At 72.7% G+C, this 15,976-nt stretch overlaps 4 protein-coding genes and 1 long non-coding RNA gene across 7 annotated transcripts; 4 read left to right on the top strand and 1 right to left on the bottom strand.

Moving 5' to 3' along the window:
* The first annotated feature begins 360 nt into the window (after positions 1-360).
* Positions 361-1,126, top strand: LOC308186491. The gene is made up of 4 exons (XR_013944082.1): positions 361-494; positions 582-703; positions 801-911; positions 993-1,126. It is a non-coding gene; the product is annotated as an uncharacterized lncRNA (long non-coding RNA).
* Positions 1,127-2,328: 1,202 nt separating this feature from the next.
* On the top strand, positions 2,329-5,600 carry RCE1 (Ras converting CAAX endopeptidase 1). The gene is made up of 8 exons (XM_080608605.1): positions 2,329-2,577; positions 3,348-3,450; positions 3,535-3,618; positions 3,690-3,768; positions 4,346-4,513; positions 4,600-4,671; positions 4,779-4,841; positions 4,953-5,600. Exons 1-8 carry the CDS (start codon positions 2,366-2,368, stop codon positions 5,474-5,476), a joined length of 1,305 nt encoding a protein of 434 aa, XP_080464731.1. The 5' UTR covers positions 2,329-2,365; the 3' UTR covers positions 5,477-5,600.
* A 56-nt stretch (positions 5,601-5,656) lies between these two features.
* ZBTB3 (zinc finger and BTB domain containing 3) lies at positions 5,657-7,054 on the bottom strand. The gene is given in 3 exon segments (XM_080608606.1): positions 5,657-6,008; positions 6,010-6,387; positions 6,389-7,054. Coding segments are annotated over 3 exon segments (1,236 nt in total). The 5' UTR covers positions 6,944-7,054; the 3' UTR covers positions 5,657-5,705.
* Positions 7,055-7,474: 420 nt separating this feature from the next.
* On the top strand, positions 7,475-14,440 carry GANAB (glucosidase II alpha subunit). Of its 2 annotated transcripts, XM_080608603.1 has the most exons (25): positions 7,475-7,566; positions 8,205-8,306; positions 8,390-8,498; positions 8,626-8,753; positions 8,844-9,023; positions 9,302-9,367; positions 9,638-9,731; positions 9,823-9,907; positions 10,011-10,107; positions 10,190-10,370; positions 10,455-10,608; positions 10,888-11,123; positions 11,227-11,353; positions 11,440-11,519; positions 11,630-11,773; positions 11,867-11,963; positions 12,059-12,160; positions 12,244-12,487; positions 12,591-12,655; positions 12,741-12,817; positions 12,933-13,007; positions 13,116-13,229; positions 13,312-13,424; positions 13,505-13,605; positions 13,699-14,440. In XM_080608603.1, the coding sequence occupies exons 1-25, from the start codon at positions 7,547-7,549 to the stop codon at positions 13,806-13,808; spliced, it is 2,901 nt and encodes a 966-aa protein (XP_080464729.1). In that variant the 5' UTR covers positions 7,475-7,546; the 3' UTR covers positions 13,809-14,440. The 2 variants fall into 2 exon arrangements, with proteins under 2 accessions (XP_080464729.1, XP_080464730.1); XM_080608604.1 differs by lacking the exon at positions 9,302-9,367 and having other exon boundaries at positions 7,477-7,566.
* Positions 14,441-14,525: 85 nt separating this feature from the next.
* LOC308186490 (galactosylgalactosylxylosylprotein 3-beta-glucuronosyltransferase 3-like) lies at positions 14,526-15,970 on the top strand. 2 transcript variants are annotated; one of them, XM_080608608.1, is made up of 3 exons: positions 14,526-14,661; positions 15,595-15,695; positions 15,805-15,970. In XM_080608608.1, exons 2-3 carry the CDS (start codon positions 15,617-15,619, stop codon positions 15,951-15,953), a joined length of 228 nt encoding a protein of 75 aa, XP_080464734.1. In that variant the 5' UTR covers positions 14,526-14,661; positions 15,595-15,616; the 3' UTR covers positions 15,954-15,970. The 2 variants fall into 2 exon arrangements, with proteins under 2 accessions (XP_080464734.1, XP_080464733.1); XM_080608607.1 differs by lacking the exon at positions 14,526-14,661 and adding an exon at positions 14,688-14,738.
* The last annotated feature ends 6 nt before the right edge of the window (positions 15,971-15,976 follow it).

The raw sequence follows: 15,976 nt of genomic DNA, 5'->3' as shown, positions 1-15,976 counted from the left end.
GGGGGATGGGGACATGGGGACACGGGGTTGGGGACACAAGGACACACGGACATGGGGTTGGGGACATGGGGACACGGGGACATGGGGTTGGGGGCCACGCGGGGGCCGCGTTGTCCTTGACCGCTGCCACGTCTTCTGCTACGACCCCGCGGGGCTGCCGCCCCGCCCCCCGCCCGCCCCGGCTCTTCCAGGACCCCTCGTGGCTGGCGGACTGGGGCCGCTTCGGCTGCGCCGCGACCCCCCGCGCCCCGCCGGCCGGCGGCGACGGTGAGGGGACGCCGGGGGGGTCACCTGGGGGGGGGGGGGGGACACGCTTCGGGGTCACCTCCCCGGCTCCCCCCCCACCTCCCCGTCCCCGCAGGGCCGGCGCCCGCCGATGCCACCTACGCGGTGACACCGGCGGCGGGGACCCCGCCGGGGGGACGGCCGCCCGCTGACCCTGCTCCTCTTCCTCTTCGTGCGGCACCGGGACCCCTTCCGGGCCTACGACGCGGGTGAGCGGGGGGCCGGGGTTTATGGGGGGGGGGGGACACCCCCGGTGGCTGCTGTCCCCCCCCCGGTGTCACCGCGCCGCCCCCCAGGCACCCGCCGCCTGCTGCTGGCCCACGCGGAGCCGCTGCTGCTGGGCAGCCGCCGGGCCCTGACCCGCGGCGTCCGCGCCCTCGTCCACCCGCTGCTGGAGGCGCTCAGCCGCCGGGCGCAGGTGGGAGAAGGGCCTTGGGGGGGGGGGGGGGCACCCCCCCCCCCAAAAAAAAAAACCGACCCCAAAGCGCCCACCCCCGTCCCGTCCCGTCCCGCAGGGCCAGGAGCGGCTGGCGCGGGCCCTGCCGGTGGCGCTGGACGCGCTGAGCGCCGTGGTGGCCGCCAGCACCAGCGCCCGCTTCCGCCGGCGGTGCCTGCGCATCATGCAGGTGGGTGGGTGGGGGGGGGGGGCACCCCAAAACCCCAACGCGACCCCCCCTCGGTGTCCCCGACCCCCCCCCCCCCCGCAGGTCGCCGACACCCCGGCGCTGGCCGCGGCCGCCCACCGGAGCCTGGCCGAAATCTCCCGCTGCCGCCTCCTGCGCTGCGCCTCCTGCGACCCCCCCCGCGGTGGGTGAGACCCCCCCCCCAATTTCATCCCCCCCCCACTCCCCGAGACCCCCCCCCCCCCAGCCCCCGCTCACCCCCCCCCCCCCCCTTCCATCCCCGCAGCCCCCGGAGGCGCCGGACGCGGGGGGCACGGAGCAGGGCGACCCCGGGGCGTCCCCCAGCGCGGGGGGCACCCAGGACCCCCCCTCGGACCCCCCCGAGGGGGGGCCAGTGAGGGAGCCCCCAGGTGGTCCCCAGTTAGCCCCAGTTCCCCCAGTTAGCCCCAGTTCCCCCAGTTAGCCCCAGTTCCCCCACATGTCCCCATTGGTCCCAGTCCCCTCAGTTTTCCCCCTTGGTCCCAGTTCCCCCAGTTAGCCCCAGTTGCCCCTGTTGGTCCCAGTTAGCCCCAGTTGCCCCAGTTAGACCCAGTACGCCCAGTTGTCTTTGCTGGTTCCAGTTCCCCCAGTTAGCCCCAGTTGCTTCTGTTGGTCCCAGTTCCCCCAGTTAGCCCCAGTTCTCCCAGTTAGACCCGGTCTCCCCAGTTGCTTCTGTCGGTCCCAGCTCCCCGGTTCCCCCAGTTATCACCATTGGTCCCAGTTGCCCCAGTTTCCTCTGCTGGTCCCAGTTGCCCGCTGTTCCCCCAGTTAGCCCCAGTTCCCCCAGTTGCCCCTGCTGGCCCCAGTTCCCCCAGTTAGCCCCAGTTCCCCCAGTTGCCCCTGCTGGCCCCAGTTCCCCCAGTTAGCCCCAGTTCCCCCAGTTGCCCCTGCTGGTCCCAGTTCCCCCAGTTAGCCCCAGTTCCCCCAGTTGCCCCTGCTGGTCCCAGTTCCCCCAGTTAGCCCCAGTTCCCCCAGTTGCCCCTGCTGGTCCCAGTTCCCCCAGTTGCCCCTGCTGGCCCCAGTTCCCCCAGTTAGCCCCAGTTCCCCCAGTTGCCCCTGCTGGCCCCAGTTACCCCAAGCTTCCCCAGTTAGACCTGGTTGCCCCACGTTAGCCCCAGTTCTCCCAGCCGCCCCCACTGGTCCCAGTTCCCCCAGTTGCCCCCACTACTCCCAGTCCCCCCCCCCCCGCTCTCCCCCCGGCCCCTCCCCTTGCTCACTGACCACGCCCCCTCCCTTTGCCCCGCCCCCACTACCCCCACGCCCCGCCCACCACCCACCAAAGCCCCGCCCCCCGCCCCGCCCACCACCAATCGGCACCGCCCAGCGGCGCTTAGCCCCGCCCACCCACCCGGGGCCCGCCTATCGGGGTCTGGCCACGCCCCCTCCGCGCGTGGCCCCGCCCCCGGCCCCGCCGCGCCATGGCGGTGTCGGAGCCCGCGGGCGGCTCCTCCTGGGCCGCTCCGGGCCGAGCCGGGCCCGCGGCGGCACCGGGAGCGGCCCCGGGGCACGGAGCGGGCCCGGCCCCCGCTACCGCCGGGCCCGGGGCGTGCTGGGCCGCCGTGCTGGCCTGCCTCAGCCTGGCCTGCTCCTACGTGGGCAGCCTCTACGTCTGGGGCAGCCCGCTGCCGCGGTACGGGGGGCACCGGGGGGGCACCGGGGGGGCACCGGGAGGGGCTGGGGGGCACCGGGGGGCACCGGGGGGCACCGGGGGGGGGGCTGGGGGGCACCGGGAGGGCTGGTGAGCACCGAGAGGGCTCCGGGGGGAGGCCGGGGGGGTCGGAGGCCACCGGGAGGCTATGGGGGGGCACCGGGAGGGGCTTGGGGAGAACCGGGGGGGGACTGGGGGGGCACCGGGGGGGGGCTGGAGGGCACCGGGAGGGCTGGTGAGCACCGAGAGGGCACCGGGGGGGGGACTGGGGGGAGGCCGGGGGGAGGCCGGGGGGGTCGGGGGCCACCGGGAGGCTATGGGGGGGCACCGGGAGGGGCTGGGGGAGAACCAGGGGGTGGCTGGGGGGGCACTGGGGGGGGCTGGGGTCTTCGGGGGGGGGCTCCAGGGGGTGGCTGGGGGGCACCGGGGGCTGGGGTAGAGCCTGGGGGGGGGATCCGGGGGGGGGGGGGGCTGTGGGGCACCGAGAGGTGAGTGGGGAGCTCCAGGAGGGGCCAGGGGAGAGCCCCGGGGGGGCACCCTGGGGGTCCTGGGACTGGGGGTCGGGGGCTGTAAGAAGCCTTGGGGGGTCGGTGAGAGGGGGGCTTTGGGGTGCTGGGGAGATGCGGGGTGCTTGAGAGGGATTTTTGGGGGTGCCGGAGGGTGGGGGGGGGCATTGAGGGTGTTTGAGGGGGGGGTCTTGAAGGTGGGGGGGGGGGCTCCGTGAGGCTCCCCTGCTGACCCCCCCGCCGCAGGGACCACCCGTCCGTCATCAAGCGCCGCTTCACCAGCGTCCTGGTGGTGTCGGGGCTCTCCCCGGCCTTCGTGTGGCTCTGGAAGGAGCTGACGGGCATCAAGGTGAGCCTGGGGGGGTCCCTAATTTTTTTGGGGGGGGGGGGGGAGCACCCTAATTTTTGCTTCCCCCCCTTTTCTCCCCCCTAGCCAGACACCCCGCTGCCGGCGCTGCTGGGGCTGAGGCTGGAGGGGCTGGTGCCGGCCACGCTGCTGCCGCTGCTGCTCACCATGGTACGTGGGGGGTGGCGGGGGGGGGCACGGCCCCCCATGGCCCCCCCCTGACCCCCCCCCTGCTCCCCCAGGTCCTCTTCCTGGGGCCCCTCATCCAGCTCTCCATGGACTGCCCCTGGCGCTGGCTTGACGGCGTCAGGGGGGCTTTGGGTAAGGGGGGGGGGGGGACGGGGGGGGGTGGATTGGGGGGCAGCAAGGGGTTTAGGGGGGTCTGGGGGGGTCGGTTTTGGGGGGGGAGGGGTTTGGGGGAGGCAGTTTTGGAGGCATCGGGGGCAGGTTTGGGGGGAGGAAGGTGGAGCGGGTTTTGGGGGCGTGGGGGGGGGCAGGTTTGGGGATGGGTTGGGTTTTGTGGGTACAGGGGCAGGTTTCGGGGGGACGGGTGGGTTTGGGGAGTGCAGGGGAGCAGGTTTGGGGGCAGAAAGTCAGGTTTTGGGGGCACGGGACGGGTTTTGGGGGTGCACGGGGGCAGGTTTTTGGGGCACGGGGGCAGGTTTTTGGGGGACAGGTGGGTTTTGGGGACACGGGGTGGGTTTTTTGGGGCGCAGGGATGCAGGTTTAGGGGGGATGGGTGGGTTTTGGGGACGTGGCGTGGGTTTTGGGAGCACAGGGATAGGTTTTGGGGGCACAGGGGGGCAGGTTTGGGGACAGGGTGGGGTTCGGGGGTGCGTGGGGGCGGGTTTTGGGGGGACGGGTGGGTTTCGGGGTGGCAGCGCCTCCGTGCCCGCAGACCCCCGGCTCTGGGCGCTGTGCCTGGGCGACGTGCGCTGGCTGCGGAACCAGGTGGTGGCCCCGCTCACCGAGGAGCTCGTCTTCCGCGCCTGCATGCTGCCCATGCTGGTGCCCTGCACCGGCCCCGGCCCCGCCGTCCTCGCCTGCCCCCTCTTCTTCGGCGTGGGTGAGCGCGGCGCCCCCGGGACCCCCCCCCCCCCCCCCAAATTCCCTTCGTGCCCCCCCCCCCTCACCGCCTCCCTCCCTCCCCAGCCCATTTCCACCACGTCATCGAGCAGCTCCGCTTCCGCCAGGGCTCCGTCGGCAGCATCTTCATGTCGGCAGGTAGGGCTGGGGGGGGTCCTGGGGGGTCTGGAGGGGGGAAATCTGTCCCCCTGTGTCCCCCCCCCCCTCCGTGTCCCCCCCACAACCTCCCCGCTCCCCCCCCGCAGCTTTCCAGTTCTCCTACACGGCCGTCTTCGGCGCCTACACGGCCTTCATCTTCCTCAGGACAGGTGAGGAGGCACGGGGCTGGGGGGGTGCCAAGCCGGGGGGGGGGGCGGTGGGGGGGTCTCTGCCCTGCTGACCCCCCCGTCCGTCCGTCTGTCTGTCCGTCCGTCCCGCAGGCCACCTGGCGGGCCCGGTGCTGTGCCACTCCTTCTGCAACTCCATGGGCTTCCCGGCCGTGGGGGCTGCCCTGGAGCACCCCCGGCGCCGGGCCCTGCTCCCCTGCTACCTGCTGGGGGTGCTGCTCTTCCTGCTGCTGCTGCACCCCCTCACCGAGCCCTCCTTCTTCGGGGGGGGGGGCCCGGCCTGCGCCCCCCGCCCGGGCGCCCCCCCCCGCCTGCTCCTGACCCGGGTTTGGGGCGCTCGCCCCCCCCCCACCGTGTCCTCGACCCCCCCTTTTTATAGGTGCCGCCGCGGAGAGAGCTCTATTTTTGTGATTAAAGTGCTTTTAAGCGTCCGGGTGCGTTACTGGGGGGGGCACCGGGGTGGGGGGGGGGCACCGGGGGGGGCTGCGCGGGGGGGGGGGGGGGAGCCGGGATTGGAGCCGGGGCCGGGATTCGAACCCGCGGCTCTGGCGGGGGGGGGGGTGGGGGGGTGGGGGCTCGGGTCTGGCTCTCCGCGCATGCGCAGCCGCGGCCCGTGAGGGCAGCCGAGCGCCCGCAGTAATGGCAGCCAATGGGAGGGCGGCGCGGGCGTGGCCCCAAGCCCCGCCCCCTAGGCACAACGCACCGCCCGTTGGCGTCCGCGCTTTATTCCAGCCCACGTGACCTCCGTACACCCGCTCCGCCCACATCGGCGCAGGCCCCGCCCCCGGCGGCCGCGGCCCTCCCCCGGGTCCTAGCGCCCCCCCCCCCCCCCCCCGTCCGGTCCCTCTAGGGCGGGTTGCCGTGGTCGCTGTCGGCGTGGCCCAGGTGCGCGGGCAGCCCGTGGCTGTGCGCCTTGCGGATGTGCCGGTAGAGGTCCCCGGACTGCGTGTAGCTGCGCAGGCAGTGGCGGCACTCGTAGGGGCGCTCCCGGGTGTGCACGGTGGCGTGGCGGCGCAGCGTGTAGGAGCACGAGAAGGTCTTCCCGCACGTCGGGCACGTCGGCGCCTCCTCGGCGAACAGCCCGAAGCCCCCGCGCCCCTCCAGCGGCGGCAGGAACAGCGGCTCCCGCAGCGCCGGCAGCCCGAAGGGCCAGCGGCTGCCCCCGCCGCCTCCCTGAAGGCCCGCCGCCGCCAACCCCCCGGGGACCCCGCGCCGGCCCCGGGAAGAGGCCTCCGGGGCGGCGGGCGCCCGCCTCGGGCTCCTCGTCGGAGATGACGATGGCCTCCACCTTGATGGCGGCGGGCAGCAGCCCCGTGGGGGCGGCGGGCGCCCAGGGCCCCGCGCAGAGCTCCCCGGGGGCCGGCAGCTCGCCTCCGAGGAAGGAGGGCCGCGGGGCGGCCTCCGTCGAGCTGCTGGGGCTGGGCAGCGAGAGGTCCGGGGGGGCCGCGCGGGGGGGCCAGTCGCCCTCCACGCCGGGCTGCGTGGTGTCGGCCACGTCCACGCAGGCCGCGGGCGGCTCGGGGGGGGGCCAGGGCCCGCTGCTCCTCCCCGGCCTCGCCGACCGGGTCCGGGGGCAGCGACAGCAGCAGCGGCGGCGGCAGCGGCGGCGCCCCGGGGCTGGCCGGGAGCTGCGGGAGGGCGGCGGGCGGCAGCGGGGGCCTGCCGGGGGGGTCGTCGTCGTCCTCCTCCTCCTCCCGCTTGGTGCTGTCGGCCTCGGCCGGGGCCCGCGCCTGCAGCTTCTTCTTGCAGAGCTTGACCACGTCGTTCATGTGCAGGTAGCTGGCGGCCGCCAGCACGTCCTCCAGCGGCGTGGCGGCCAGCGCCAGGCGCCCCTCGTACATGAACTCGAGCAGCAGCCCGAAGGCGGGCGGCGTCACGATCTCGCTGTTGAGCTGCACCAGCTCGCCCTTGTCCAGCCGCTCGGCGTAGCACATATGGAAGAAGGCGCTGCAGGCCGCCAGCACGGCGCGGTGCGCCGGGAACGGGGCGCTGCCCACCAGCACCGTGCAGTCGCACAGGAAGCCCTGAGCCCGCTGCTCCCGCAGCCCCCGCAGCAGCTGCCGGCTGTGCTCCGGGAACTCCATGGCGGGGACGGGGGCTCCCAGCCCGGCTCCGGGCCTGGCTCCGCCGCTCGGGCCCGGCCCCGCTCCCCACAAAGCCGCCGCCCCGCCCCCGCTCCGATTGGCCGCCTGGCTCTCCGTCGCGCCGCTCCTATTGGTCTTCGCGCCTGCCGCTCATATCGGCAGGCTGCTGGAGCACGCTGATTGGTTCTTTGCTAACGCCACTCATCCGTGAGGCACCTGCTCCCGCCCTCCCGGCGAAAGAAGGGGCGGGCCGCGGTTGCCATGGCAGCCGGGGCGGGGCGTTGCTGGGGAAACCGCGAGCGGGCCGGGAGGCTGCTTGTGATTGGGCGTCCAGCGCTGTCACTCCGGCTTTACCTCGCGTTCATTGGCCGGCCGCTCCCCCTCTGGCCGTGTGCACAGCGCTCTCTGATTGGCTCGCGCTCCCGCCTTTCAACCCCCCGCGCGCAAATCACGGGGCCGCGTGGGCGGGGCTACGCTACCCCGGCAACCAGGTGCGCCGGGGCGGGGCGGGAGCGCGCTCCCGGGGGGGCGGGGCTCCGCGCAGCCAATGGGCGAGGCGGCGTGGGGCCGGGGGGCGGGGTCAAGGGTCAGCCCTCAGCCAAGATGGCGGCGGCGCCGGGGAGGTGAGCGCGCGGCGGGGGGGGGCGGGCGGCCTCTCCTCCTCCGCCCCCCCCTCAGTGTGAGACCCCCCCCCCCCCCCCCCCCGATCCCCTCACCGGGCGGCTCCCAGCGCCACGGGGGCCCCGGGACGAGGCCCGGGACCAAGGCCGAGGCCCCGCGGCCCGGTCCCCGCCCCCCCCGGGCACGTTGGGGCCCCCCGGCCCGGCCCCGGTTCTACCCAGACCCCCCCCAGTTACGCCCAGACCCCTCCCGTCCGGTCCAAGTTGGTCTCGGACCCCCCCAGTCCAGCCCCGGTTGCTCCCGGACCCCCCCAGCCCCGGCCCGGTTGCACCCGGGCTCCCCCGGTCCAGCCCCGCTTCTACCCGGACCTCCCCGGTTACGCCCAGGCCCCCTCGGTTCAGCCCCGGTTGCTCCCGGCCCCCCCCGGTCCAGCCCCTATTGCCCCAAGACGCCCCCCCAGCTCCGTCCCGGTTGCTCCCGGTCCGGTCCCGGTTCTGCCCGAACTCCCCCGGTTACACTCGGACCCCCTCGGTCCAGCCCCAGTTACTCCAAGACCCCCCCCAGCCCCTTCCCGGTCCTACCCAGCCCCCCCCCGGTACCCCCCCCGGGTAACGGCCGTGCCCTTTGCCCCGTCCCGCAGGCGGCGCCCAGCACCGGTGCTGCTGCTCTGGGCCCTTCTCGGGGCCGCGCTGGCCGTGGACCGCAGCAACTTCAAGACGTGCGAGCAGAGCGCCTTCTGCAGGTGGGTGCCCCCCCCCAGGAGCCCCGCTTCCCGGTGCTGGGGGGGCCCCGTTCGAGCTGTGCCCCCCCCCCACACCCCCGCAGGCGGCAGCGCAGCCTCCAGCCCGGCCGCTCCCCGTACCGAGCCCTCCTCGAGTCGCTGCAGCTCGGGCCCGGCGCCGCCACGCTGCAGCTGGTCAATGAGGACACCAAGGTGCGTGCGGGGCTCCGGGGGGGGGTAAATTAATTATTTGGGGGGGAGGGTATGTGGTGAGCCCGGGTAAATTAATTATTTGGGGGGGAGGGTATGTGGTGAGCCCCCCCCCGGTGTTTTCCCGTAGGTGCCGCTGCTGCTGGAGCTGTCGGGGCTGCGGGGGAACACGACGCGCATCCGCATCAGGGAGCTGCGCCCGCTGCGGCCCCGCTACGAGGTGCCCGACGTGCTGCTGGGCGAGCCGCAGGCCGAGCCGTGAGTCCTCCGGGGGGGAGGGGGGCGCGAGCAAATTTCGGGGCTTCTCCGTGACTGACCCCCCCATGTGTGCGTGCGTCCGCCCCGTAGGCTGACGGTGACGGGGCGCGAGGAGGGCAGCCTGGAGCTGGCGCTGGGCCCCGGCGGGCACCGGCTGCTGCTGACGGAGAAGCCGTTCCGCATGGACCTGCTGCGGGGCCGCGAGCTGCTGGCCAGCGTCAACGCCCGCGGGCTGCTCGTCTTCGAGCACCTCCGCCCCCGCCGCGGCTCGTGAGTACACCGGGGGGGGGGCACAGGGGGGGGCTACGCCCGTTTCGAGCCGAGCCCCCCCCCGGGGGGGGATTTGGGGGGCCCGCCCACCCCCGGCTCCCTCCCGGTACAGGTAAACCGCGGGGTGGCGGAGGGAGGGGGGGTTCTAAAATAGCGGGGGCGCCCCACGGAGGGGTTGGGGGGTACGGGGGGGCCGTGGGCGCTGACTCTCGCTGTGTTTCTGTTTCTGGCTGCGCTGTCCCCCCCCCCCTCCCGAACACCCCCCCTCTGCGCCCCAGTTTCTCGGATAAAGTTAGTAGCTCGCTCGGGAGCTTGTGGGATAAGCTCAGGAGCCTGTTCCATAGGTAATTCTGTGGCTGCTGCTGCTGCTCTGCACCTCCGTGCCCCAAATCCCTCCCCCCCGCACCCAAAAAAATCCCCCCCCACCCCACCTTGGTGTGAGAGGGGCCACATCCTGATACCCCCCCCCCCCCCCGTGGTTTCGGGCTCTCGGGGCCCCCCTCCCCGCGGGTTAGCGAGCGTCCCCACTGCGTGTGTGTGTGTACGAGCGTTCCCCCTCCCCCCCCCAAAAAAAAACCCAAAACCCGTCTGTGTGCCTCGTCCCCCCCCCCCAGTGACACCCCGAAAGAGCCGGCGGCGGAGGAGGCGGCTGCCGAGGGGCAGGAGGGAGGCGCAGGGACGGAGGACGCCGACAGCCAGAGCGAGAAGGTGCTGCGGGGGTGTGGTGGGGCAGCGGGGGGGTCTTTTTTTGGGGGGGGGTGGGGAGCCCTTTTTCTGATGTTGTTGCTCCCTCCCCCAGCCCGCAGAGGCGGACGCGGAGGCCGCGGAGGAGCCGGGCTCGTGGGAGGAGACGTTCAAGACGCACACGGACTCCAAACCCAACGGTGAGGGCAGCGCCGGGCCGGGGGGCACAGGGACCCCCCCACCGATGGTGTGGGGGCCTCCGTGGGGTGGGGGCGTCTCTAATTTCGCCCCCGGCCCCCCCAGGACCCACGTCGGTGGGGCTGGACTTCTCCCTGCCCGGCTTCGAGCACGTCTACGGCATCCCCGAGCACGCGGACAACCTGCGGCTGCGCACCACCGAGTGAGTTTTTTTTTGGGGGGGGGTGCGGGGGGGGCCCTCTGGCGCCGCGGGGGGGGGATTCTGACAGCCTGCCCTCCCGCAGGGGGGGCGACCCGTACCGCCTCTACAACCTGGACGTCTTCCAGTACGAGCTCTACAACCCCATGGCGCTCTACGGCTCCGTCCCGCTGCTGCTGGCCCACAGCGCCCGCAGCACCCTCGGCGTCTTCTGGCTCAACGCCGCCGAGACCTGGGTGGACATCAGCTCCAACACCGCCGGCAAGGTGCGGCACGGCGTTCCCGGGGCGGGGGGGGGGCCACGAAGCCTCGCGACCCCCCCTCCGTGAGCCTTTGTGGCCGTCCCGCAGACGCTTTTCGGGAAGCTGCTGGACTACATGCAGGGCGGCGGCGAGACGCCGCAGACCGACGTGCGCTGGATGTCGGAGAGCGGCGTCATCGACGTCTTCCTGCTGCTCGGCCCCGCGCCCGCCGACGTGGCGGGGCAGTACGCCGCCCTCACCGGTACCTGCAGGGGGGGGTTTGGGGGCTTAAACGCGCGTTTTGGGGGCTTAAACGCGCGTTTTGGGGGCTTAAACGCGCGTTTTGGGGGCTTAAACGCGCGTTTTGGGGGCTTAAACGCGCGTTTTGGGGGCTTAAACGCGCGTTTTGGGGGCTTAAACGCGCGTTTTGGGGGCTTAAACGCGCGTTTTGGGGGCTTAAACGCGCGTTTTGGGGGCTTAAACGCGCGTTTTGGGGGGCTTACCCGATGCGGGGACCCCGCGCTGAGCCCGCTCGCCGCAGGCACCCAGGCGCTGCCGCCGCTCTTCGCCCTGGGCTACCACCAGAGCCGCTGGAACTACAACGACGAGGAGGACGTGGCGGCGGTGGAGCGGGGCTTCGAGGAGCACGCCATCCCCTGCGACGTGCTCTGGCTCGACATCGAGCACGCCGACGGCAAGCGCTACTTCACCTGGGACCCCAGCAAGTTCCCCCAGCCCCGCGCCATGCTCGAGCGCCTGGCCGCCAAGAAGCGCAAGGTCGGGGGGGGTCCCCGGCTGGGATGGGGGCGCCGAGGGGGGGTTGCGGGACCCCCCCGGGTCTCCTACGGTGATTTTTTTGCCCCCCCTCCGCCCCCCGCAGATGGTGAGCATCGTGGACCCGCACATCAAGGTGGACAGCGCCTACCGCGTGCACAGCGAGCTGCGCGCCCGCGGCTTCTACGTCAAGACCAAGGACGGCGGCGACTACGAGGGCTGGTGTTGGCCGGGTGAGCGGGGCTGAGGGGTTCGGGGGGGTCCTGGGGGGGCGCAGGGAGCCGTGCTAACATCCCCCCACCCTCCCCGCCGCCCGCAGGCTCGGCGGCGTACCCCGACTTCACCAACCCCGAGATGCGCGCCTGGTGGGCCTCCATGTTCGCCTACGACCAGTACGAGGTGGGAGCGGCCCCGTCACCGTGCCCCCCCCCAAATCATCGCTGTAACGCCCCCAAATAGTCACTGTGACCCCCCCCAAATCATTTCTGTGCCGCCCCCCCCACCCCAAGGGCTCGACCGAGAACCTCTTCACCTGGAACGACATGAACGAGCCGTCGGTGTTCAGCGGCCCCGAGGTGACGATGCACAAGGACGCCGTGCACCACGGCGGCTGGGAGCACCGCGACCTCCACAACCTCTACGGCTTCTACGTGGTGAGCCTGGGCCCCCCCCCGGCCAGCAGGACCCCCCTCAAGCCCCTTTTTTCCTCCCCCCAACCCTTTTTTCCTCCCCCCCCCCCCCCCCAGCAAATGGCGACGGCTGAGGGGCAGATCCAGCGCTCGGGCGGGCGGCAGCGCCCCTTCGTGCTGAGCCGAGCCTTCTTCGCCGGCTCCCAGCGCTACGGTGAGGATGAGGACGAAGCAGGGGACCCTCCTGGGCCCCCACCGTCCCGTTTCCTCCCCCCTCAGGAGGGTCTCAGGCACGTTTCCCCCCCCCAGGCGCCGTGTGGACGGGCGACAACGCGGCCGAGTGGGAGCACCTGAAGATTTCCATCCCCATGTGCCTGAGCTTCGGGCTGGCCGGGCTCTCCTTCTGCGGCGGTGAGCGGCGCCTCGCCCTTCTTTTTGGGGGGGGGGTTTAGCACCATTTTGGGGCCCCCCCCGACCCCCGTCCGTCCCCGCAGCGGACGTGGGGGGCTTCTTCAAGAACCCGGACGCGGAGCTGCTGGTGCGCTGGTACCAGGCGGGCGCCTTCCAGCCCTTCTTCCGCGCCCACGCGCACCTGGACACGGTGCGGCGCGAGCCCTGGCTCTTCGGCGAGGAGAACGCGGCGCTGATCCGCGGCGCCGTGCGCCAGCGCTACGCCCTGCTGCCCTTCTGGTACACCGCCTTCTACCGCTGCCACCGCCACGGGCTGCCCGTCATGAGGTGAGCCGGGCGGGGGGGGGGCCCCAAATCCAAATCCCCCCCCCCCCAAATCCCCCCCCACGCTCACAATTCCCTCATTTTTTCCCCCGCTCTCCCCCTCCAGACCTCTCTGGATGGAGTACCCCGAGGACACCACCACCTTTGCCATGGACGACCAGTACTTAATTGGTGAGTAGGGCCCCCCCGGGACCCCCCCCTGGCCCTGGGGCACCCCCCAGGTGCTGAGCCAGCCCCCCCCCCCCTTTTTCCGCAGACAGGGCGCTGCTGGTGCACCCCGTGACGGAGCAGGGCGCCCGCGGCGTGCAGGTCTACCTGCCCGGCAAGGGCGAGGTAAGCCGGGGGGGTCTGGAGAAGACTTGCAGGGTATTTTTTTGGGGGGGGGGGGGGGGGGCGCACACACGTTTTTTGGGGGCCACACCCCCCTCCCATTGCTCTCTGCCCCCAGGTGTGGTACGACGTCGCCTCGCACCAGAAGCACCACGCGCCCCAGACACTCTACGTGCCCGTGACCATGAGCAGCGTGCGTGGGGACGGGGCTGGGGGGGGGCCACGTGGGGGGCACAGAGGGGCAAGGGGGGGGTCAGGGTGGCTGATATTTCCTGTGTCCCCCCCCCCCGCCCCTCCACAGATCCCCGTGTACCAGCGCGGCGGCACCGTGGTGCCACGGCAGGACCGCGTGCGGCGCTCCACCGAGTGCATGAAGGGCGACCCTTTCACCCTCTACGTGGCGCTGAGCCCCCAGGTGAGCACAGCACCGCGGGGGGGGCTCCCCAAAGCCCCCCCACAACTCCCCCAGGCCCCCCCCTCACCCCCCTATCCTGCAGGGCACAGCCGAAGGCGACCTCTTCCTGGACGACGGGCAGAGCTTTGACTACGCCACGGCATCGCGCTACCTCCACCGCCGCTTCACCTTCGCCAGCAACACGCTGACGGCCAGGTAACCCCCCCAAAAGCCCCCCCTCGACCCCCTCAAATTGTGGGGGCGCCTCCCTCCACGCCCCACTTGCCCCCCCCCAGTTCTGCGGACCCCCGGGGCAGCTTCGAGACCCCGGCGTGGGTGGAGCGTGTGGTGATCCTCGGCGCGGGGAAGCCGGCGGCCGTCGTTCTCCGTCCTGCAGGTGAGTAGGGGGACGGGAGGGGGCTCTGGGGGGGGGTCCTGGGGGCTGCTGTGTCCCCCCCCCTCACCCCGTTGTGTGCCCCTCCCTCGGCAGGCGGCCCCGAGACTCGCCTCGACTTCCAGCACGAGGCCGAGACCTCCGTCCTCACCGTGCGCAAGCCGGGGGTCCGCATCGGCGCCGACTGGGCCATCGTCCTGCGATAATGCAGGGGGGGGGCTGCTGTGAGATGGGGGGTGGGGGTGCGGGGGGCCCCCCCCCCTCCTCTGGGACCCCTCTGGGCCCCTCTCGCCCCCCCCTCGCTGCCACAGGGGGGTTTGCCCCTGGTTGTTTTGGGGCCTTGGGGTGTGGGAGGGCTGCTGCTGACCCCTCCCCCTGTTGCCCCCTCCCAGTTCGGGGTGGGGGGAGCGGTGCCGGGCTGGTGGGGGCTGGGGACCAAGACTGTGAGCCCCCCCCAAACCCCGAGCCCCCCCCAGCCCCACAACTCCCCCCCCCAAAATTCCCCCCCCGTGCCCCCAGCAACACCTCCTGCCCCCCCCCTTTTCTTTCCTTGTTCCCTCCCCCTTTTTCTGCCCCCCCCCCCCCTTTTTCTGCCCCCCCCCCCCTTCTGCCTCCCCCTCCCCCCAGTTGCTGTGGGGGGGCAGCAGGGGTTGGGGGGAGCCCCCTTCCCTCCCCCCCCTCCAGTGTTGGGGGGGGGGAGGGGCAAAACCGGGCCCCCACCCCCCTCTCCTCTTCTTGAGGGGCGGGGGGGGGGGCCGGGGGGCGCTGCCCCCGCGCGGATTTTGATAAAACACGAATAAAAAACGGAAAAAAAACGGAAAAAAAAAAAAAAAAGAAACGGAAAAAGGGGAGCGGGGGAGGGAACCACTGCGCTGCGGGTGGCGGTGCCGCACGGACCCGTTTGAAGGACGGACCGCGGCCGGAAGTAGCGGTCGGAGTGTAACGGCGCTGGCCGGAAGTGCCGGCCCGGCCCGGCCCGGCCCGGCCCGGCGGAGGCTGCGCGGCCCCGGCCCGGTTCCGGTCCCCGAGGCCCCGGTTCCGGGCCCCGCCCCCGCCGCGGTGAGTTCCGGTAGCCCCGGCCCCGTGGGTTGGCCCCCCCCGGTCTCCATGGCAACGGCGCCACGTCCGCACGGCCCGTGGGCACCGGGACTGGGAGCACTGGGAGGGACCGGGGGGAACTGGGACGGGTTGGAGGGGGCAGGGAGGGACTGGGGGGGACCGGGACATGGTGGGGGGTACTGGGAGGGACTGGGATGGACTGGGACGGGCTGGTGCTGGTCGCGCTGGGGCTTTCTGTGGGGTACTGGGTTATACTGGGACGTTCTGGGGGGACTGGGACGTTCTGGGGGGGACTGGGACGTTCTGGGGGGGACTGGTATGGACTGGGGGGGACTGGGACATACTGGGGGAGACTGGTATGGACTGGGAAGGACTGGGGGGGGGCTGGGATGTACTCAGGGGAACTTGAAAGGGTTGGGGTGGGACTGGGATGTACTGGGGGGACTGGGATGGATTGGGGGGTACTGGGACATACTGGGGGGGCTGGTGTTGGCTGTACTGGGGCTTTCTGGGGGTAACTGGGATGTATTGGGGTGGACTGTGGCCATAATGGGAGGGACTGGGGGGGCTGGGGGGGACTGGGGGGGACTGGAATGGACTGGGGGCACTGGGCCATACAGCGGAGGCTGGTGCTGGCTGCACTGGGGCTTTCTATGATATACTGGGAGGGGGCTGGGGGGGAGCTTGGGCCATATTGGGAGGGGCTGGGACATACTGGGGACATAATGGGGGGGACTGGGATGTACTGGGAGGAACTGGGACGTACTGGGAGGAAACTGGTATGGATGGGGGGGGCTGGTGCTGACCCCGGTGGATCTTTCTGCGCAGCTGGGGGGGGACTGGGAGGAACTGGGGGCTGCGGGGCCGGACCCCCACCGCCCTCCCCCCCAGGTCCCTCCCCTCACCCCCCCCCACCCCGTTGCCCCCCCCCAGGCCCCCCCCGCCCCCCCCGGCCATGCTGAGGCTGAAGCACGTCTTCCTCGTCTACTTCGTGGTGTCGCTGCTGGGGCTGCTCTGCGCCCTGCTGCAGCTCGGTGAGGGGCCGGGGGGGGGCCGGGGGGGGGGGCACAGAGCTCTGCTGACCTCCCCCCTCATTTAATTCACCCCCCCCCCGTTAATTCCGCCCCCCCCCCCCCCCCCCAGGGCAGCCCTGTGACTGCTCCCGGCTGCTGCGGGGCGCTGAGCAGCGCCTGGCCCAGCTCCAGGCCCAGCTGCGGCGGGGGGGGGGCACCGAGCCGGGGGGGGCGCCGCTGCCGACCATCTACGTGGTGACCCCCACCTACGCCAGGTGAGAGCCCGGGGCATTTATTTGCCC

The sequence above is a fragment of the Anser brachyrhynchus genome, assembly GCF_964034855.1.
Source record: "Anser brachyrhynchus genome assembly, contig: SCAFFOLD_701, whole genome shotgun sequence".
Classification (NCBI taxonomy): Eukaryota; Metazoa; Chordata; class Aves; order Anseriformes; family Anatidae; genus Anser; species Anser brachyrhynchus.
The sequence above is the reverse complement of the archived record's forward strand: the minus strand, read 5'-3'. Positions and strand labels throughout refer to the sequence as shown.

Excerpts from the sequence above, each read along its gene's own strand:
- LOC308186490 (XM_080608607.1), top strand. The coding sequence starts at position 14,710 with ATGGCAACGGCGCCACGTCCGCACGGCCC. Across the intron at positions 14,739-15,594 it reads GCGCCACGTCCGCACGGCCC|GCCCCCCCCGCCCCCCCCGG; the intron begins GTGGGCACCGGG and ends GCCCCCCCCCAG. Across the intron at positions 15,696-15,804 it reads CTGCGCCCTGCTGCAGCTCG|GGCAGCCCTGTGACTGCTCC; the intron begins GTGAGGGGCCGG and ends CCCCCCCCCCAG.
- GANAB (XM_080608603.1), top strand. The coding sequence starts at position 7,547 with ATGGCGGCGGCGCCGGGGAG. Across the intron at positions 10,371-10,454 it reads GCTCCAACACCGCCGGCAAG|ACGCTTTTCGGGAAGCTGCT; the intron begins GTGCGGCACGGC and ends GCCGTCCCGCAG. Across the intron at positions 13,230-13,311 it reads ACGTGGCGCTGAGCCCCCAG|GGCACAGCCGAAGGCGACCT; the intron begins GTGAGCACAGCA and ends CCTATCCTGCAG.
- RCE1 (XM_080608605.1), top strand. The coding sequence starts at position 2,366 with ATGGCGGTGTCGGAGCCCGCGGGCGGCTCCTCCTGGGCCGCTCCGGGC. Across the intron at positions 3,451-3,534 it reads AGGAGCTGACGGGCATCAAG|CCAGACACCCCGCTGCCGGC; the intron begins GTGAGCCTGGGG and ends TCTCCCCCCTAG. Across the intron at positions 4,842-4,952 it reads CTTCATCTTCCTCAGGACAG|GCCACCTGGCGGGCCCGGTG; the intron begins GTGAGGAGGCAC and ends TCCGTCCCGCAG.